Here is a 22297-nt window from a genome sequence, read left to right as displayed (position 1 = left end):
AAAAAAAAAAAAAAAATTTAAGACAGAACCAGGTCAGACCAGTGCTCCCGGGCTGAGGAGATTCCGTCTCCTGACAATCAGACTAGTTTTCACATCCTGGTTTCCAGCCTCAAAGGAAGAGGGGAAATTGACTGGTTAGAATTTCTATGAATCATAATATTTCATGACAAGAAAGCGATGCGAAAAGAGGGTCCTTTCAGTCTTTTACTTTGGAGTATATGCAAAGGATAGAGGATAGAATTGGTCGTTGCATGCAAAAAAAGGATATTGCAATATTTGTGACTTGGAGAATGTAATTCCTATAAGCAGTTTCATGGCTTATGCTGTAGTCTATGACAAGACTTGAAATGGTCATAGGGCAGAATTGCCCGACAGTATAATATCATATGGACTTTGTCAAAGATTATTTCCGCAGAGCTACAGCAATTTATGGACAATTGAAATACCTAATACATCAAAGCAATGGAACAGCACGGATATTTACAATACAATAAAAGTTGACTCAAACCATATCCATTGAATACACGCAACCTTATTCAATGATAAGTCGATGGATATTTACAAAATTCATTTTAGTGAAATCTAGTTCTAAGAAAAGTTTAGGGAGTTTTCAACATCACCAATACTACCAGTGTTAGGTAGGGTCGAGAGGGACGCACGCCGTGGTGTGTTACGCGGGCTCCCTCCCCTATGGTCTCCCATGGCCAGTAGGTGTTAGGTAATTTTGGCAGGGGCACACGCCGTGGTGTGTTAAGGGCTCCCTCCCGTAGGGTCCCTGGGGTCTCCCATTGCCAGTAGGTGTTAGGTAATTTTGGGGTCATATTCTCTGGAATCTCCCATGGCCAGTAGGTGTTAGGTAGGGTGGGGAGAGACCCACGCCCTGGCCCTTGGTGTGTTACGGGTTCCCTCCCCTGTTGGTATCTCCCATGGCCAGTAAGTGTTAGGTAGGGTGACAAGGGGGAGGGACGAACGCCGTGTTGTGTTACGGATTCCCTCCCCTGTTGGTATCTCCCATGGCCAGTAAGTGTTAGGTAGGGTGACAAGGGGGAGGGACGAACGCTGTGTTGTTTTACGGATTCCCTCCCCTGTTGGTATCTCCCATGGCCAGTAGGTGTTAGGTAGTGTGGCAAGGGGGAGGGGCGCACGCCGTAGTGGTGTGTTACGGATTCTCTCCCCTGTTGGTATCTCCCATGGCCAGTAAGTGTTAGGTAGGGTGACAAGGGGGAGGGACGAACGCTGTGTTGTTTTACGGATTCCCTCCCCTGTTGGTATCTCCCATGGACAGTAAGTGTTAGGTAGTGTGACAAGGGGGAGGGACGAACGCCGTGTTGTGTTACGGATTCTCTCCCCTGTTGGTATCTCCCATGGCCAGTAGGTGTTAGGTAGTGTGACAAGGGGGAGGGACGCACGCCGTAGTGGTGTGTTACGGGTTCCCTCCCATTGCCGCAGTGATGTCGGACTTCCCTAGGCCTTGCGTACATACCAGGAAGTCTGTCAGTTGTAGAATGAACCTCGCTAATATCATACATTCTTCTATTCTGCCGGTTCTTTGTGACTGTTGGAAGCGATGGTTCTGCAGCAGCAGCGTAGGGAGTGATAGGGTCAGCATCAAGGCTGTCATGGTCTGCTGTCCTGGTAGGATGGAGGGATGAAGGCAGCGACCAACGGGACAATTTAACGTCCAGACGTTTACGTTTTCTCGCGGGCAGCGTGAAAGTCTTCTTAAAACGCGCTGACTTTGCATCGGCATTGTCAGTAACCTCCCAGTATAAGCGAGGCAGAGGCCGCTGAGCAAGAGCTATGTGATCTGGAATCTCTGCGTATGTGTGTGGGAGGGCTGGTAGCGGACGCTGCGCAGCAGCAAGATGGTCTGGAATCTCTGAGTAGTGGTGTGGGGCGTACGAGACTGTACAAAGACCTGCTGGTAGTGCTCTACACGAGACAAGACCGGGTGGATCAACGGTGACCTCTGCACCCTTCTGTCGTGTCTTCAGCAGGCAACCTATAGCTACAAGGACCAACAAGAACACAATCCCCATTACAACGCCTATGTAGACAACTATGGGTCTCAGAACACCCTGTGATTCCGACGAGTCTTGTTCAGGGTTGGTCCGGAGAGTGCGGACCTGTGGCGGGTACCTGGAAGCCATTGTGGTCTGGTTCTCCGATCTGTACCCCTCTGTAGTAAGAGGTGGTGTTTTGGGGTTGGATGTCGAGACGCTTACTACATGTAAGTCAGCGTTGCTTCCAGGGCATGGGCTGGGAGGCTTCCTTGGGGCTCGGGGGATGGTAAAGAGCAAGGGTGGATCGTGTGTGGAGATCAAAACGCAGGTTATATTCTTAGTGTTTATGTGGGCGGTCCCTGTGTAGGTACTGTTGTTTAGGATGCCTGAATCAGTGCTACTGGCTGTGTTTGTGTCTTGGTTGTGTTGGGGGTTAAAGAACACCATTGCTACAGATGTATTCCCTGCTCCCATAGACACCAGTTGAAAGCTCGAGTTGCCCTCCAAGTCGACATTAACGCCCATGTTGCGTTCCCACACCTGCCGGCACCGGTCTGTTGTCTTCTTAGCCAGTTCATCATCGCTGAGAACAACAACAAACGGTGGCGGAACGGAGAGTGTGCGTTCGTCAATAGTCCAAATATCTCTAGTAGAGCCTGCTGGGTGATATATCCACTTCAGACGGCTCTCGAGTCTTCCTTGAGCTTGATCAGTCGTGGCGCTAAACGAGAAGGCGGGCACATCAAGCCAGATGTTTTTATAAGTAACCTCCAGGTTCCATGTCATACTCTGTGGACATACACCACTAATCGTCATCAAACTGTTTCCGCCCAGTGAGAAGATGGAGTAGTCCTCCGTCCTCCACAAGGTCTCCCTTCCAAGACAAGACAGGTGATTGCCTTCCAGGAGCAGATGATTGAGAGGCATGTTGTGAAATACACCTGGAGGAAGGTGCGTTATCTTATTCTCATCTAAGTTCAGCTCCGTCAGTTTGTTCAGACCGTGGAACCAGGCAGGGTCTATGTGTTGTAAGTGGTTACCCGTCAGCTCTAGTGTCAGAAGGTTTGTCAAGTCCTTAAAACATCCCGGGTCGATCTCTGATATTCTGTTGTAGGTCAGTCTCAGCGCAATAAGCCCTGTCAAGCCAGCAAACCAGCTTCGTTTGACACGTGTCAACCTGTTGAAATCCAGGCCCAAAGTCTTCAGGAACCTAAACCCACTAAAGGTGTCCCCCTCTACGTCTACAATCCCACCTTCCACCAAGACTAAGGTTTCTACTACAGAGTGGTTAAAGGCCGATAGCTTCTTTGCTGACAGGAGACCGAAAGGGTGTCCCCTTATTGCGAGATTTGGCGCTACCCTTATTACACATGGTTCTACTGGGACAGGTGCACCAGTGACAATGACGTCGGCATCCTGACATAAGATACAGGTTGTTGTCCTCCCCATCATTCTCTGACCACGCACACAGTCATTCCAGCCTTCTAGAGTACAGAGAGGGGCGCACAGGCTAGCTGAGGCTGCGGCGGTAGTCACCAGGGTCAGAAAAACCAACATGGCGATTCTGTTTCGAAGAGCCATCTATTACAAGAATTCAGAGAAAAGTACCTACGAGTTTTCTATATTTGGGGCTCAGTTAAGCTTCTTGAAGGCGAACGGGAATGCACAGGCTTTTCTTGTCTTCACTTGCAGGGATCGTTCATGAAAAGAGATCCTGCAGCAAAAAATATAAAACGTAGTCATTGGTCATTCCTTTATATGTAGCTCCTCGACTCTCAAACACGTTTGGGATAAAATCCCTGCTACAGCACCTGCTATCGTCGAGGAAATCTACCGTATCGCAAGCAGTTGTTGCCTCTCCGAACGGTCGTCGCCTTAGCGTGGTCGTGCGATCGTCGTACGATCGTTATCTTAGGGCATATTTGGGACAGCCATTCATGTGTGCTGCAAAGTCCGGCTGTCTTGTTACACAAAGGACTGTCTTTATCCTTGTATGATTCGTTTCACAGCAGCCTGCTTAAAACTTGTATTGTATCAAAATCGTACGACGATCGCACGACGTATGTAACCGTTCTCTTATCGCTAATCGGTCTATACCATATCTTAGCTCTTAAAAACGTTTCGGTATGGCTGACAGGTAGCAAAAACTTATGTAAAGCAAATTTCAATTGCAAATTTACGAAAGTATTGCGATGAATAGTGAAAAAAGTACAAAAAATAAATTAATTCCTTTCCCTGTACTTTAAACAGGACAATCATGTGTAAGATATCTCCATTGAGATAGTAGCCATTAATCTAACCCATAATCATATGACTAGGAATGTCTGTCATTCTGACGGCAAACACTGCTAGGCCAATTAATTTACTAGGCTTTTATACCTAGCTTGGCAAATAAGTCCCCTATTTCTATTCGGCCAGATGGGAGTCTGGTAGAGACTACAAAATAACTACGGACACACAAGAATACAGACATTCAGACACACGGAGGCAATGATCTGCTAACCTCAAACTACGAACTATACACTGATCTTGGGGAATGATCTAAAGCAATCAATACAACAAACATTTCAGTGAAGGGACCACCAAATGAGCTCCATAATCTCCGCTGTAAATACAATCATTTTAAAACACATTTCAAGTGCATTTTGAGCCCTGTGTCGTTACTGCGCATGCCACTGGACAGTCGTATTTGTCAGGTTTGTTTTGTTCCTAGGAGTGGGAGGTCAACCCCGGTATGTTAACTGAGCAATGTATCCAGAAGATTTAAAATACACAAGTCCATCTCATTCAAAGGTCAATTACAGGTAAAAATATTGAAAATGTCACGAATTTCGGCCCGATATTAGAAAAAAAGTATTCATCGGACCTCTCCAGCAGTAAATTAAACCTTTATGATCAAAATTTTCTCAGAAAAAAATTATCTAAAAAATAAGTCAGAAAATAGAAAATAAGTCTAGGATACGTACCGTGCACTTTTGCCTCTTTGCCAGCTTTTTCCTTGTTCAGCAGCGCATGAAAACAGCCAGGTGTATGTCGACAGCCCCTCCTGTCTTCACAGCTTTTCGTCGCGACGGAAAATTTTAGACCACCACCACCAGCGAGAATCTGTCCATGCATATATACTGAGTCTACTCCCAGCCACTGGCCTCGATTTTGAAGGACGGGATATTATCGGTGGAAAGACGCGGGCAGGTTATGACGTCCGTGTGCCCGGGGCTGTGGATATACCGCTTGTTCCTGAGACTCAGACTGATTATATGGTCTCATTGATGTATTACTCCCAGTGGGTACCTAAAAGAGATCCGGGCCAAAAACTAAACGGCTGCATGCATGCATGTTTTTAGCGGTGAGAAATTACCTTTTAGCCAGCCGAACTGATCTCAAAAGTCAGATTGGTGAAAATTTGTTTTAAGGTATCTCGGTTGGCTAAATTGGCATTTTGACCTTCCACTGTTTTTTTATTAATGAATTAAGAAAGAATGGAGCCATAACGAATGTTGATAGATGGGCATTAAAGAATTCTAACTCTGATTTTTTGGGGGCCAAATTGATGACGTCATCATTTTTATTACCTCTGATATTATTTTTTCTATGACAAAATACAGCAGGTAAAGTTTGGCAGCAACGCGTTGGGCCGGAGGCACGCAGTCCTGGGTTCTGAGTTGTACGGTTGACTGTTGGCAGCTAAAAAGTGGATGTTGCGATGTTTGGCTAACTGAATTTTGTAATTGTCATAAAAAAGGATTGTATGTATAGGCTATTGGGAATTTTTAAAAAGTAAATGCAAAAGCAAAGAATGAATAATATTTCAAGTAGGTTCATTATGAACGTGCCCATGTAAAACACGTATTATAACATAGAAGTCTATGAGAAGAAAAAACTCATGAATGAGCTAGACCTTATCTTCGCCAAGTTTCGCGTGGTCCTTTATGTATGCTTGAGAACGCGAGAAGTCGTGGAAAATTGGAAAAGAGGTATAAAAATCGGACGTTTCACTACAATAGCGTAACGCCACAGGGGCCCCTAATCTAACAGCCTTCTTAATTTTGCCAACCACTACATTTAGTTCTCAAACATACATAAAGACCCACGCACCGAAACTTGGCGAGGACGCTGTTTCATGGTTTAAGTCAATCAATCTTCCAGTACTGATGTCAACATTGTACCGAGTAGCCAGACTTTGCCCTTGCTTGTTACAAACAAATTACTAGTTCAGGTGCAATCTAAGAATAACTTGAAGAGATGAATCAGACCAGGGTGATAATTATCTCTTGGTGCAGTCTAATGGTTTCTTCATTTTACCAACGCCTACCAGTAAATCGAATAAAAACACGACCAAACCACGACTCCTCTATAGCTACTTATGTAATTCTCAAACACACATACATACACATGCACCCAAAAATATAGAAAAAAGATTAAGTTGGAAAAATTTTATTGCAAGTTCTTGCCCTAGGGGGCTAATTGCAAGTGACAAAATGTGACAGACAAACAGTGGTAAACAGCAGTAAGCAAAATGCATATTGGTTTTGACTTCTTTTTCGGAGACAGTAGAAGACGAAGGATCCAACCTTTTCGATAATGTGTGTGTTTTGTGGTGTTAAGAGGAGGGCAGTTTTCTTTTTGTCTGTAAACGTGGGGAGATAAGGGTGGACTTTGGTGGCCTCTTTATAAAATGATAATGTAAATCATACTGGCGAAGATAATCAGTCTGAGAAGCGACATCCACAGCCCCGGGCACTAACGTCATAACCGGCCCACGTATTTCCACCAATGATATCTTGTCTTGCCTTCAATATCTTGACCAGTGGCTGGGAGTCGACTCAGTATGGACCAACATCTGATGGTGGTGGTGGTCAAACGTTTGTTTTTTGTCTTGACGAAAAGCTGTGAAGACAGGAGGGCCGGCGACATACACCCGACTGTTTCCATGCGCTGCTGAACAAAGTCAAGCTTGAAGAGAGAGGCAAAAGTGTATACGGTGCGTATCCTAGACTTGTTTTCTGACTTATTCTTTAGATCATTTTTCCTGAGCAAATGTTGATCATAAAGGTTTGATATACTGCTGGAGAGGTCCGAGGACTATGTATTCTAAAATCATGCAGAAATTCGTGACCTTTGCTATGTTTTGACCTTTGAATCAGATGGACTTCTCAATAACTGGACTATTCTTATGAAACCCATTTGGAAAGAAGAAACCCTTGTGCCTTTTTAATCTTCTGGATGTATTTCTCAGTTAACATACCGGGGTTGACCCCCACTGCTAGAACCAAAACAAACCTGACAAAGCCAGCTTTGCAGTGACGGTAACGACTGAAGTTTTGAAATGTACTTAAAATATGTTTTGAAGTCATTGTTTTTACCAAGGAGATTATGAAGTTCATATGGTGCGTGGTCCCTTCACTAAATGCTTGTTATGTTGATTGCTTTATCATTCCCCAAGATCAGTGTATAATTCGTAGTTTGGGGTTGGCAGATCATTGCCTCCGCGCAAAGAGTTTTTTCGGGGTGTCTAAAATGTTTGTATTATTGTGTGTTAGTAGTTACGAGGGGCGTTCAATAAGTAATAACTCTGACCCACTTCCAGTTGTCTGATCTGAAAATTTGCACATGTAATGATTCATATCTCTTTAGATTATGTTGCAAAAAACAGCTCTGAACTAATTGTGGTTTCCGATTTACTGGTGTTTGAACTGAGTTAGGTGTGAAATGGACCAGGTGTGAAATGGAGCCAGTTGAGTGTCGCGCAGTGATCCGGTTTTTGTATTTGAAAGGACGCACACCAAAGGAGACTTTTGATGAAATGAAAGAAACTTATGGTGATGATGCCCAATCATATCACCTTGTAAAACGCTGGCATCCTGAATTCAAACATGGCCGGAAGTCTGTGGAAACAGCTCCCAGACCTGGTCGTTCCTCTTCTGCCATTGATGAGGCATCTGTTGGAGGACCAACCTGGGGTGTCCTACAAAAAACGGTGTCCAGAGCTGCATCAAACGATGGGAGAAATGCATAACTCTGGGTGGTTCCTATGAAGAGAAAGACTAATAACTGTGCCAAGTTTCATTAATTTCCTGCTATGGGAAATGAGTCAGAGTTATTACTTATTGAACGCCTCTCGTATATTGATACACTGTCAGTAGTGTGGCAAAGGTGAGTGAGAAAACTGTGTATAGTAATGGTCTGACAATAGAAATTAGAATTTAAAGGTGGTAGATCTAGTCGTTTTGTCAGAAACGACAGACATTCCTAGTCTTACAGTGAAAGTTTACAGTGAAAGGAATTCATCCTTGAACACATAATTCAATCGAATTAAACTTTTTTGCACCATTAAAGAAGACGTTGATTAAAATTCTATATATTCACGATTGAGTACTTTTTGACATCCAAAGTTGTTTTTTCGTACACAAGCACATTATGTTGTATCGGTCGGAAGTCTTCTTCGGAACTGCCATGACCAGGGCTACATGTACTTCTCGTAAACGGCCTTCATCTTACAAATGGTCGTCGCCGTGTGAAGGCGCGCATGGGAGTATTTGCCTCCAACTGGCCCCACAGGTCGTTGGAAAAATAATAGCAATTGGACAAACGTAAACAGGTAGCATGAAGAACTTGCGGTACAATGTATGGCAAAAGAAAGAAGAAACAAACTTATCATCCTAATTACTAAAGCAAGTATTAAACATAGTACATATGCAGATTATGAATATAGAATGAAGTTATTTCTAAAACAATGAGAGCTAGCCTAAAACATTGTACTACAATCGAGTGGGGCTAATTATGAGTTTCGGCATTTTTTCTTATGACAAAACAATCTTTTATATATTTACCTATTTTAGCATTGTGGGAGTTGTCACATCTGAATATATAATCAAATCTGCCTGTGGCATTGAGTCTCTTAAAATCTGTTGTACTTGATTCGAGGAATGTGAATAACTCATTACGTGAAACATTGTACCTACTGCACATCATGACAAAGTGAAATTCATCTTCAATTTGCTTTGGACAGAATGGGCAAAACCTTGGTCAGGGGCTACATTATGATATCTACCTGTTTCTATATTCAATTTATGACTGCTGATCTGATTCTTAACTGGGTTATCGCTTTACGAATTTCAAAGTTATATATATCATTAAGGTTCGTCTCTTGTTCATAACACTTTTTCGATTTGTTAAGAAAAGACAGTTTTGAATTGCTTTTTATACAACTAAACCACTCCTGTATAAATATATCTTGTAGACGTGTTAGTTGGGTCGCTAACCATACTTCTCGGTCAGCTAACTCATCTGGCACGTTATGTATCTATATTTGTCCAATTTGTACTATTTTCCCGCGACCTGTGGAACCTGGTAGAGACTAAGAGCTTCATACGCACCTCAAACGGACTTGAATATATACGCATGTGTGACCCCACCTTATATTAGCACGCTCTTTTTATGTGTATTAGCACAAGCTTTGCCCATACCGTAATGCTCCTTGGTGTAGTTCAAACCCGACTTGATGTACTTTCTTTTTTTGTACTTTTTTTTATTATTCATCACAATACTTTCGTGAACGTGCATTCAAAATTATGCTTTATGTGAGTTATTGCGTCTTGTCAGCCATCCCGAAACGTTATGAAACGCTTAAATATGATATAGACCGATCAGCGATATGGCGACGATCATTCGAAAAGGCGACTGCCGCTTACGAGACGGAAACTTGCCACGCCGCTAGCAGCGATTTTGTCCGAAACGTGTTCGACAATAGAGGAGATACACAGTAAGGAATGACCACGTTTCATATTTTATTATGCAGGTTCTTCCCATAAAGAGCAAGTGGAGACAAGAAAAGCCTGTGCACACCCGTTCGGCTGTCAACAAGCTTTACTGAGCCCCAAATATAGAAAACTCGTTGGTACTTTTCTCTGAATTCTTGTAATAGATGGCTCTTCGAACGAGAATCGCCATGTTGGTTTTTCTGACCCTGGTGACTACCGCCGCAGCCTCAGCTAGCCTGTGCACCCCTCTCTGTACTCTAGAAGGCTGGAATGACTGTGTGCGTGGTCAGGCCATGATGGGGATAACAACAACCTGTATCTTATGTCAGGATACAAACGTCATTGTCACTGGTGCACCTGTCCCAGTAGAACCATGTGTAATAAGGGTAGCGCCAAATCTCGCAATAAGGGGACACCCCTTCGGTCTCCTGTCAGCAAAGAAGCTATCGGCCTTTAACCACTCTGTAGTGGAAAACTTAGTCTTGGTGGAAGGTGGGATCGTAGACGTAGAGGGGGGTACCTTTAGTGGGTTTAGACGCCTGAATATTTTGGGCGTGAATTCCAACAAACTGACACGTGTCAAACGGAGCTGGTTTGCTGGCTTGACAGGGCTTATTGCGCTGAGACTGACCTACAACAGAATATCAGAGATCGACCCGGAATGTTTTGAGGACTTGACAAACCTTCTGACGCTGAGCCTGGAGGGTAACCACTTACAGCACATAGACCCTGCCTGGTCCCACGGTCTGAACAAACTGACGGAGCTGAACTTAGATGAGAATAAGATAACGCACCTTCCTCCAGGTGTATTTCACAACATGCCTCTCAATCATCTGCTCCTGGAAGGAAATCACCTGTCTTGTCTTGGAAGGGAGACCTTGTGGAGGACGGAGGACTACTCCATCTTCTCACTGGGCGGAGACGGTTTGATGACGATTAGTGGTGTAGTTTCACAGAGTATGACATGGAACCTGGACGTTTATGTTAACATTATCTCATTCAGCGTCACAACGGATCAAGGAAGACTCGAGAGGCGTCTGGAGCGGAAATATCACCCAGCAGGAGATATATGGACTATTGACGAACGCACACTCTCCGTTCGGCCACCCTTTGTTGTTGTTCTCACCGATGATGAACTGGCTAAGAAGACCACAGACCGGTGCCGGCAGGTGTGGGAACGCAACATGGGCGTTAATGTCGACTTGAAGGGTAACTCGACCTTTCAACTGGTGTCTATGGGAGCAGGGAATACATCTGTAGCAATGGTGCTCTTCAACCCCCAACACAGCCAAGACACAAACACAGCCAGTATCACTGATTCAGGCATCCTAAACAACAGTACCTACACAGGGACCGCCCACATAAACACTAAGAATATAACCTGCGTTTTGATCTCCACACACGATCCACCCTTGCTCTTTACCATCCCCCTAGCCCCAAGGAAGACTCCAACTCCATGCCCTGGAAGCAACGCTGACTTACATGTAGTAGGCATCCCAACATCTAAGCCCCAAACTCCACGTAATACTACAGAAGGGTACAGATCGGAGAACCAGACCACAATGGCATCCATGTCTCCGCCACAGGCCCGCACTCTCCGGACCAACCCTGAACAAGACTCGTCGGAATCACAGGGTGTTCTGAGACCCATAGTTGTCTACATAGGCGTTGTAGTGGGGATTCTGTTCGTGTTGATCCTTGTAGCTATAGGTTGCCTGCTGAAGAGAAGACAGAAGGGTGCAGAGGTCACCGTTGATCCACCCGGTCTTGCCTCGTGTAGAACACTACCAGCAGGTCTTTGTACAGTCTCGTACGCCTCAAACAGCTACTCAGAGATTCCAGACCATCTTGCTGCTGCGCAGCGTCCTCTACCTGCCCTCCCACACACATACGCAGAGATTCCAGATCACATAGCTCTTGCTCAGCGGCCTCTGTCTCGCTTATACTGGGAGGTTACAGACAATGCCGATGCAAAATCAGCGCGTTTTGAGAAGACTTTCACACTCCCTACGAGAAGACGTGAACGACTAGACGTTAAATTGTCCCGTTGGTCGTTGCCTTCATCCCTCCATCCTACCAGGGCAGCAGACCATGACAGTCTTGATGATTATCCTATCACTCCCTACGCTGCTGCTGCAGAACCATCGCTTCCAACAGTCACAAAGACCCGGCAGAATAGAAGAATATATGATAGGAGCGGTGTCCATTCTACAACTGACAGACTTCCTGGTATGTACGCAAGGCCTAGAGAAGTCCGACATCACAGCTGTGTCACTACTTACGGAAGCCCTGATACCTACTGGCAATGGGAGGGAACCCATAACACATCACTACGTGCGTCCCTCCCCCTTGTCACACAACCTAACTCCTACTGGCCATGGGAGGTACCATCAGGGGAGGGAACCCGTAACACACCACGGCGTTCGTCCCTCCCCCTTGTCACACTACCTAACACTTACTGGCCATGGGAGATACCAACAGGGGAGGGAACCCGTAACACACCAAGGCGTTCGTCCCTCCCCCTTGTCATACTACCTAACACTTACTGGCCATGGGAGATACCATCAGGGGAGGGAACCCGTAACACACCACTACGGCGTTCGTCCCTCCCCCTTGTCACACTGCCTAACACCTACTGGCCATGGGAGATACCATCAGGGGAGGGAACCCGTAACACACCACACAGCACTATATTGTGGTAAATATTGCTTTTGGGAGTGAGTGCGAAGGAAATGTTGGTGTTGTTGAAAACTGTCTATAAACCTTTTTGTAGAACTAGATTTCACTTAAGAGAATTTTTAAAGATCCACTGACTTATTATTTGATGAGGTTGCCAGTATTCAATGCACATGATTTGAGTGAACTCTAGAATGTATATACCTCTGCCTTTTCTTTTGTTATGCATACATTGTAATTATATTGTGCATATTTATGCTGTTCAATTGCTTTGATGTATTCGGTATAACAATTGCCCATAGATTGTTGTAAGTCTACAGAAATAATCTTTGGTAATGTACATATAATATTTAAAATCTTATTATACTTTTTGGCTCTTTTGTCGACATGTTCCGTGACCATGTTAACTCTTGTCATAGCCTACATCAGCCATGAAACTGCTTACAAGAATTACATTCACAAAGTCACAAATATTGCAATATCCTTTTTTTGCATGCAACGACCAATTCTATCATCTATCCTTTGCATATACTCCAAAGTAAAAGACCGAAAGGACCCTCTGTTCGCATCGCTTTCTCGTCATGAAATATTATGATTCAGAGAAATTCTAACCAGTCAATTCCCCCTCTTCCTTTGAGGCTGGAAACCAGGATGTGAGAACTTAATAGTCTGAGCGTCAGGAGGATGCAATCTCCTCAGCCCCGGAGCACTGGTCTGACCTCATTCTGTGGCAGCTTAAACACTGACGACAAAAGGCTGTACTTGCACATAACTTCCAGTGTATGCCACACAGTCACAATTGCTATTTAAATTTGTATATTATAACTATCAGATTATCAATAAATGCTATTCACAATCTAATGAAAGCAAAACAAAACAAAATTGCGGATGCGAGTCTGCCATTCATTCTTTTTCTCTCTGTGTCGGACGCTGCTTCATGGTTTAAGTCAATAGTTTAGGGGATACCGGAACAAAAATAAAAACCGGTGCACGAGCTGGCCTAGTAGGGAAATTAACCAACAAGTTGTTCTGACAATAACACACCTAGCGAGAATAGAATGAACCACTCCAGAAACCTGTCCAAGGGGTGTAGTCGGCGTCAGGAGTGTCCATAAGCCAACGAGAATCTCTCAGTCGGTTAGAAGAAAGGCTATCAACATCCAACTGTTAATCAACTTGTGCTTGCTGAGTAGGTATTATTTCCACCCTGGTTGAGTGAGGGCAGATTCCCAGTGGTTGATGGACACTTCTTTTGGCTGGCTACGTACGTAGTACACTCCATGGCCAGCTTTGATAATATCTTACGCCTCCGGTAAATCTACCTGGAGAACAATGCATATACGTCGAAGAAAAAGACCACAAAGGACCCCAGTTTGTATATTGTTATGAAATATTATAATTCTAAACCTAAACCTACCAATTCCCCCTCTTTCCCTGAGGCTGGCAATCAGGATGGGGAAACTAGTCTGAGCGTCAGGAGGATGCAATCTCCTCAGCCCCGGAGCACTGGTCTGACCCGGTTCTGTCTTTAGCAATCCGGGCAGCTTTTTGGTTCGCCGTGCCCACACGAGAACACAAAACCTACATGCCTATTGGGCAAGGGATAAGTGGATGTGATCTCGAAGTAGTTTAACTCACTGAAGAGCTGCTCTACCACTGGTCCACAGAAGCAAGTGGCAGTAGTCTTCATTGTACCGTGAATTTCTCTTTATGGCCTTTATCGACAAGCACAATGACTAGAAGAGCGCGGCTTCACTTTCCGTCCGAAGAAGACCCTTCCCATTGGCGTGCACGCTCTGTCACACTGTCACACTGAGAAAAGACGACAATGGCCTTCGTAAACATCAAAACTCACTGAAAACTACACCTACATGTGTACACTTACAAACACTAGCTCAGTAACTCGGTTAACCATGGATGGCTACATACATATATAATGTAATAGGATTAATATGGTTTCATGAAATAGGGAAAAAAAGTAATTTTAGACAGTATCTATTCATTGCTAGCACTTGATGTATCAATGTTCTGTATGTGTTAATGTGTAGGTCACAACACCGTCAATCGCTGCCTGTGACCCACATGTATTGTATCGTCTACAATATGAATAAAGTCAAAGTTAATTTTAAAAAGTAATAAGTGTTTACTTTGTTTATTCCTCCTTATTAGATACGTCAATTCTGCACCTGTTATTAGTGTACAAGTGACGACACTGTACCGAATAGCCAGACTTTGACCTCGCTAGTTATCAACAAAATATTGTTTTTTTGTAATCTAATAATAACTTGAAATGAATCAGCGCTGGGTTCTAATTATCTCTTTGAATGGCGCAAATCTGGTAGGGGTCTGGCGCAAGAACAACACCCAAGGAGCCGTCCATTGATGGTGCAGGGGCGCCGTCTGGCAATTTGAATGTGAAGTGCTGCAGCAAGGTTGTCAGAAAGATGAAAAGTTCCATCTTGGCTAATTGCTCACCAAGGCACTGACGCCGCCCTAGGGAAGGATATGAGGACAAAAATGATTTCAATAGGTTTGACTGATGCCAAACTATATTGTTCTCGTCAGCACCATCGGGCGCTGCCATTTTGGACTTTGACGTCATGCAGCCGCCATCTTGTTTTCAATTTGAGCCATCCAATCACAAGTCAAATTAGAATTATATTAATTATATCAGCCATATCAATTGATACTTATCTGTCTTTTACCTCCATTCCATTCATTTAATATATCCCCCCCCCCCCATTTGTCATTTATTGACCACTAGCCTGCTTGGGACAAAAAAAATCTATTAAAAAATTAAGCACTCATTAGCCTGCATTATAAATACCTACGTGCCAAGGAAATATTAGCCAACACTGTGTTAACAATAACTCACCTAGCGAGAATGGAATGAACCACTCGGGACGCACATGAGTTCCATCTTCGTCCAGAAACCTGTCCGGGTTGAAGGTCTCAGGGTCAGGCGCCACTGTCGGATCCATCATGGCGGACCACAGGTTCGGGATGACGAAAGTGTTGGCCGGGATGTCGAAGCCGTGCAGCACCGTGGCAGCAGAGGTGGTATGAGGAACACTGAGCGGTACGATAGGTCGGATCCGCTGGATTTCTAGTATGGTGGCCTCGGTATAGGGCAGCTTTCCTCGCTGAGACAACGTTGGGGGGCTGGAGCCAAACTCTTGGTCGATCTCATCCTGCACTTTTCGCTGAACCTCCAGGTGGCGCGCCAGATACAGCAGACCCCACTTCAAGGTCGTAGCCGTAGTTTCTGCTCCGGCGATAAATAGATCTCTCATCGTGTTGATCATCCCCATTTCTGTAATGGTACGGTCCCCGTCATCCGGGATCTGCTGCTGGGTCTCCATCAAATACACGTCGATAATGTCCCGGATGTCGGCTGGATCGAAAGTGTCTTTGTGTTCTTTGATTTTTGCTTTGATGAATTCAGTGATCTCTTTGGCCATTTTCATTCGACTCTCCACTCCCTTTTTGATAAATGGCAACTTGCGTACGTAGGGGTTAAACCGGGAAATGGCAGATCCCGTAACTAACTCTGACATCAGTCGCATGAGCCTCTGGAACTCCGTGTCATTATATTCGAATCGCTCACCGAACGACATGGAACAGATAACGTTAGATACGCCGTTGGACAAAAGAAGAGATATGTCCGTTGCAGCGCCATCTTTTTCCGCAAGGATGTCGCACACGGCGCGAGCCTCCTCTGTGATTTTACCCTCCAGACTTCGTTTGCCCATACCGAACTGACGGAGAGCGGTCAGACCTAGTCGGCGTTTCACCTTCCAACCTTCCCCGTACTGGGCCATGACAACTCCTGTGGAATTCGAATACAAGAAATATTTTCACTCGCGCATTGTTATATTTTGCACAATTCTCCCGAATCGGAGAGAAATGTATTAAAAAAACTGTTTTACCAGACAGCTTTATGTAATTTCGTTTTTGCATGATTCTTAGCGTGCAAAGATCTAACGATAAATACATATACTCCCTACATTAATCTCAAAGCAGATCCTATGGTGTCATGAGATATTATCAAAAGCTGACAAAGCAAAGGAGTGTAGCCGTCCAAGGAGTGAGCATCGGCTACCGTAGGATCTGCTTGGAGATAGCATCTACACCCAGTCTTTTCTTTCCATCCCTTTCCCTTCCGTACCTACCTTGGTCATTGGCTGAATCGACGACTGCGGGAGGGCGGTTGGAAAATACTTCAGGTTGCTTGACGAGCGCGTCCTGGATAGCCTTGTGTCTAGAATTGAAACAAGTCAACATTGTTACGTATACTTTATCAACATTGTTACGCCTAGGAATAGACTTAGGGAAACATATATGATATTGTAAATTGCCATGTGATATGTTCTTACTATGTGCTAAACCTCGTTCCCCCACATCGCCATAGTCAGCCGATAATAAGTTTGAAATTCGATAATTATTGTTGTTTCGCTAGATTTGGGTGACATTTTTCAAATTTCCCGACCAACAAGTGTGCTTATGATAGAAAGCAAAACATATCCAGAAAGAGTGTTTTCCTATTGGACATTCGGTCTTAGAAGGTATTCTAACAGTGAATCCAATGATACGGTCTATAATATAATGGAGGTATGAGACCTCAACTGTTCAAAACCAGTGGGCGGCCACTATAGCATACAAGCCCGTTTGGGGATAAAACGAAGAATGAATGCAAATACACATGCACAGATGGAGATTATGGAGGCCCAAATAAGGATTTGTACTTGGACATTTGGGTGCTATTTTACTGTCGCTATACATCATGTACGTTACAAAAATTATGGAGGGCGCTGATTTCCAATAAAATTTATATGCTGTGGCCTAATATGACTGTGTTTACCAAAGGAAAAGATTACGCCAGCGGTAACTACGGAGGATGGTACCTAGGCTATGAGCCGTTGTGTGCCATTCAATCAGTGTTCCATTGTTCTTGTCGTCCCCGGACCCCCCACCCCCTCAATCCTGCCCTGTCATTGTACAAGTACGTTTCAAACCTACCCATTGAGCACGACAGCCAGCCTGTTGGCGATCCTCACACAGAAAACATCCCCGTACTGCTGCCGCCATGCCGCCAGGTTGGACAACAAGCGGCTCGGGCGGAAGCTGAGGAGGTTGCCGAGCAGGGGCAGGCCTCTCGGGCCCGGCGGAAGGTTCTTCTGCCGACCACCTGCGCCCAGGAGCCAGTAGGTCGTCAGGAAGGCCAGGACGAGAACCAGGGTGGACTGTAGGGTCAGGTTGGCGAGTAAACCGCTCACAAAAGGCACGGCTGACTCCATTTTTACAGCGTTTCACCAGCAAACACGCCAATTTTTTTTGTTTGCATAACCTTGTGGCATTGACCCGAGGGCGTTCGGATTGTCCTATTTTACAAGTAAGGGGGGGGGGGGGGCAATTCTTTCGATTGAAGAATACATTGCTTGTAAACATTTCAACAGAAATTATATAGTCATCAGTACGTCTGAAATATGATGTAAAAACACACACAGCTGTATTCATTTTCCGACACACCTCACTCAACAAACGCACTTGCGAGATCTCTCAAAACAATGTCATAGTTCGAAGGTCAGCGTCCGAGTGGACATTGGAGGCGACTGTTTACGGCACTGCAGCTCCCTCTCTTTTGCACGTAGACGTTGGCTTGTCCCATGACGGTTTGATACCAAAAGTTGGCGTAAGATTTTGTGTTGAAGATGAACCTGGAGATATCAGGTATCCCCCTGACGTGGATTTTGGCGGGAATTCTGCCGATCCTGTTTTATCTGTAAGTACACGTACTATTGTATAAAGTGGGTCCCAAGTAGCTGGGGTCAGGCAGCTATGCGTACGTGACCGTACTTACTGTAAACTTCCGGCAGAAGAAACGACCTGAATTTTAATGTAAACATATACTGTACGTGTGTGCGCACTTCGGCTTGATGAAACCAAGACTTGCCCAGTACTGTCTCTGTTATTGAATTAGCCGCTGACTGTTGAGAAATATAATTGATTCCTTTGTTGTCAAACAGCTTTAGATACGCAATGCCGTTGTAAAGGTGGGTTCACACCTGCGTATATATTTAAGTCCGTATGAGGCGCGCATGGGAGTATTTGCCTCCACCAGGCTCCACAGGTCGTTGTAAAAATAATAGAAATTGGACAAACGTAAACAGGTAACATGTCGGACGAGTTAGTTGGGTTGCTAACCATACTTCACCAAACGCTAACTCATCTGGCATGTTGTGTACGTGTATCTATATTTGTCCAATTTGTACTATTTTTCCCGCGACCTGTGGAGCCTGGTAGAGACTAAGAGCTTCATACGCACCTCAAACGGACTTGAATATATACGCATGTGTGACCCCACCTTTACATGCTGTTGCACAAGTTGAATAGCCGCGCCCCCGTGTTAAGGTTTAAGGCTGTTTTCGCAGCCGACGCACGTCCGAAGACCAAGAGCACCGATATGTGTGCCAATGTTAGTGTCACATCTGTATTCCAGATGTCCTTCGGAGACGTTTATGTCAAACACAGGGGTCATGGATAGATACTGTTAATGCATTGAAGTTCGCGGGGATTTAATATCGCGGTAACGGGAAAAAGGACTTTTCGCGGTGGTTTTAGGTTCGCGGTAGCACCATGCACTGTTTAGTCTCTTATACTACCATGGAAACATGTTCGTGGTTGTTTTACGTTCGCGGTGAAGCGGCCACAGCGAACATTTAAACACCGCGAAAGTTTCTGCATTTACAGTAATCTTAAAGGAAAATGCAACCAACATAGTAAATCTCAGCTCAGCTGGTAATGACCACTAAGGCCGTTCAAATCGGTAACCGCTAGAAATAGTAGAATTCGGCAAACATAGGGTGAATCATTGGCGAAGAGAGCCAACTGTAAGGATAACATTTAAACCGAATAAAACCATAGGGAAGTTGATCCCTGTCGTCTAAAAATGGCCCCTTGACTGGACCTTGTACGAGACGAACTCCTGTGCTAAATTACGGAGTGCAAAGCTCGCGATATCGCAACAACAATTCCTGGGAACGCTGTTACACCGTGACTTGTTTTATTTTACGAATAAAATGATCATGACATGTAAGTTCAAGTTTGGTCCCGTTTCTTGTTAAGACCATGCGTCAAATTCTGCACGCCAAAAACTTAACACAACTAACCTAGATCTATATATATAGAAGAGTTTAACAGTGAGATTTGTTAAGTTCTGGAGCTATCGAGCCTCATTCCTAGCGCTGTCCTTTATTGTGTCAGAGATGGGGGGGGGGGGATTGATTCAAGACTGGGCTAAGGTATTTTGGTACTGGGCGGAAACTCCTTCTCTGCACATTAGAGAATCTTAGCCCATTTTGAAAATAGGTTTCCCACGAAAAGGGCTGTTAAACGTCTGGTCAATCTATACCTTCTTACACTACGTGAACGATGTATGTGAACAATTGCTTTCTTTCTCTGAGTTTGTTGCAATTGTTATTTTTGGCCCCACAAAGGTACTATATCCGCCCCCTGTCGCTGTTTAAGAAGATGGGTGTCCCCGGACCGCGACCATGGCCCGTCATCGGCGACTTCTTCGGGCAGATGATACGGGTAAGTCTAGACACTGATTATTTAAAACAGCATAAATACTGGTAAGTTCCGCTATGGTGTACCTTTGTTGGAAATAAGTGTTCTCTATATTATTTATGCAGAACCATTGTCTTTTCCCTCATGACGCCAAAGAAAAGCGTCCTCAAACAAACAAAAAACCTGTTTTCCATTGCAGTACCGAATGAAGCCGCTACGTGCCCCCAATATAATAAAAATCGCTCCTTGTTTTGCTGAAATGTATGTCTTTGTACTCATTATTTTTTGCGACGCCTCAGGGTCGGAGCCATTCATTCAAGTATTACGATCGCTTTGAAAGAATTTTAAGAATTGCACGAATGCATTCCCTAGGGAATTGCTTCTGAAGTTGCCTGTCCTATGGAGGAATTTGGAAGGAACTGGGATGTCAATTTAACAGGGTTATTGTTTGTGAATTCAGTTATCCAATGGTTATAAAGTGATGGCATGGTTCTGTCGGTTTATTCTTTTATTGATATGTCTTCAGTTTAGGGCTCTATTTCTGTAAAAGTTTTATGTACATTTCAACCATACTGTACATACAAGTTATTGATTAATGACCATGAAGAAAATCATTTTCTTTCCCAGGGTTTCTGGGCTCCAGACTACCAAGTTCAGATGATGCGACAATATGGAGAGGTGTATGGGTAGGTACCATTCAAATTACTGTGCAGCTTATCTTTCATAAATTTGTTTTAGACTGGTTAAAACATGGGGCTTCTTGAGTTAAATACGGTACTAGTGGTTATTTGGATGAAAGATACTCAAAGATACACGTATGGATCCCAGGATGGTGACCTAATCCTGGCGGCGTTGTTCAAGAAGGAGCTTGAAGCGTTAGCCGTAGGCATGAACCTCAACACTTAGAATTGCCCATCGCACTTATGAATAAGAGTAGAGGTGACATTCTGTGTTTGACTAGAAAGGGAATCGAAGCGAAGCCGTATTGTATTACTACCTGTCGGGAAATCAGTGCGCTTTGTCTCAAAGTAAACGCTTCAAATTCTACCGAGAGAAAGAAAGACAGGTGGACAGACGGATAGACAGTGAGGCAAAGAGGTTCATAGAGAGAACGCCGCATGTTTTTTTTCTGTAAATGGCGGATACAATTGATGCCGTAATAACGTTCGAAAACTATTGTGCCTACAGGGTATTTTCGGGATCAAACCCAGTCCTGATGGTTTCTGATCCGGAGATGTTACGTGAGATTTTCGTCAAGCAGTTTCACAAGTTTTCGCGTCGCAATGTGAGTTGGCTATTCACGTTTATTGTTACAGTGTCCACATGCGTTATGTCACTGTTTTCATTCCTAACTTTCTATATTTGGGAGACTATTGTGTCTTCCACTTTGTTGTCAGAAATCTCTTTTTTTCCACTCCTTTAGTTTGCATAATGAGGAATAACGACTTTTGAAGGATTCATAGACGACTTGACGTTAAAAAGTATGGTGGACTAGCTCAGGCTTTCTGACGTAACATTTATTGTTGTCAATAGCCTGAAAGCATGACTCTCAGGACCACACCGCAAGGCCGATACCTCATCAACCTGAGTGGTGAGGACTGGAAGAACGTGAGGACCACACTCACACCTGCCTTCAGCAGCGGCAAACTCAAACTGGTACGTGGTACAACTGGTACAACTATAAAGGTTTGGATAAATACATATGGTGACATGACTTCCAATACTAATCTAAAACATGGCTTCTAAAAGTACTGTACACATAGCAATAGAACTGATATGACATCTTCTCAACAACTCGTGCTAAGTCACCGTAGTGTAGTGGTTATCACGTGCGCCTCACACGCGCAAGGTCCCCGGTTCGATCCCGGGCGGTGACAAATGTTTTTTTAACGTTCGGCAAAAGGCAGTCATCAAAGCTAAACGAAAAATCGAATTGGAGCTAAGCATTTCTGCTAACGAAAGCTTGTTTTTATGTTTCAGATGTTAGAACAACTGAATCGTTGTGCAAACATACTTGCAGAAAAAGTCGGTGAATCCGCAAAGACCGGCAAACCCTTTAAAGCAAGAGAGTAAGTCTGTCATTAAAAAAACATGTCTCTCTAACAAGATAGTTTTTGATCACTAATATATGCAGTAAAATAGACATATGATTACAAATATACTTTACACGTAAAAGAACGCATTGCGCTACTCTCCAAACAGGTTTGGCTCAGGCTGTTTCTCGACGTTTTTTTAGGCGTTTTTATCTGGCTTTGTATTTTGTACAATTCTTCGTGTCTCGCGCCCTAC

General features: G+C 44.2%; 2 protein-coding genes and 1 non-coding gene across 4 annotated transcripts in view; 2 read left to right on the top strand and 1 right to left on the bottom strand.

Moving 5' to 3' along the window:
• Window positions 1-14133: 14133 nt before the first annotated feature.
• On the bottom strand, window positions 14134-17806 carry LOC118406569 (cytochrome P450 2B4-like). Its single transcript, XM_035806669.1, has 4 exons — window positions 17459-17806; window positions 16612-16700; window positions 15315-16268; window positions 14134-14932 (listed from the first exon to the last, which is right to left on the bottom strand). The coding sequence occupies exons 1-4, from the start codon at window positions 17734-17736 to the stop codon at window positions 14748-14750; spliced, it is 1506 nt and encodes a 501-aa protein (XP_035662562.1). The 5' UTR covers window positions 17737-17806; the 3' UTR covers window positions 14134-14747.
• The window catches only part of LOC118406568 (cytochrome P450 3A11-like), a 14980-nt gene continuing 10240 nt past the window's right edge, over window positions 17558-22297 (top strand). The window contains exons 1-6 of one of the 2 annotated variants that reach the window (XM_035806668.1): window positions 17558-17694; window positions 19936-20032; window positions 20636-20694; window positions 21197-21293; window positions 21542-21664; window positions 21989-22077. In XM_035806668.1, the coding sequence (XP_035662561.1) occupies window positions 19970-20032; window positions 20636-20694; window positions 21197-21293; window positions 21542-21664; window positions 21989-22077 (431 nt within the window). In that variant the 5' untranslated portion in view covers window positions 17558-17694; window positions 19936-19969. Of the gene's footprint in view, window positions 17695-18016; window positions 18222-19935; window positions 20033-20635; window positions 20695-21196; window positions 21294-21541; window positions 21665-21988; window positions 22078-22297 lie in introns of those variants that run through there. The other variant, XM_035806667.1, reaches the window with a different exon arrangement.
• Window positions 21813-21885, top strand: Trnav-cac. The gene has a single exon. It is a non-coding gene; the product is annotated as a tRNA-Val (tRNA).

This window comes from Branchiostoma floridae, chromosome 19 (genome assembly GCF_000003815.2).
Source record: "Branchiostoma floridae strain S238N-H82 chromosome 19, Bfl_VNyyK, whole genome shotgun sequence".
Lineage (NCBI taxonomy): Eukaryota > Metazoa > Chordata > Leptocardii > Amphioxiformes > Branchiostomatidae > Branchiostoma > Branchiostoma floridae.
This window is presented reverse-complemented; position numbering and strand designations above follow the sequence as displayed.

Excerpts from the sequence above, each read along its gene's own strand:
- LOC118406569 (XM_035806669.1), bottom strand. The coding sequence starts at position 17,736 with ATGGAGTCAGCCGTGCCTTTTGTGAGCGGTTTACTCGCCAACCTGACC. Across the intron at positions 16,701-17,458 it reads CTGGCTGTCGTGCTCAATGG|ACACAAGGCTATCCAGGACG; the intron begins GTAGGTTTGAAA and ends TTTCAATTCTAG. Across the intron at positions 14,933-15,314 it reads GTTCATTCCATTCTCGCTAG|GGCGGCGTCAGTGCCTTGGT; the intron begins GTGAGTTATTGT and ends ATCCTTCCCTAG.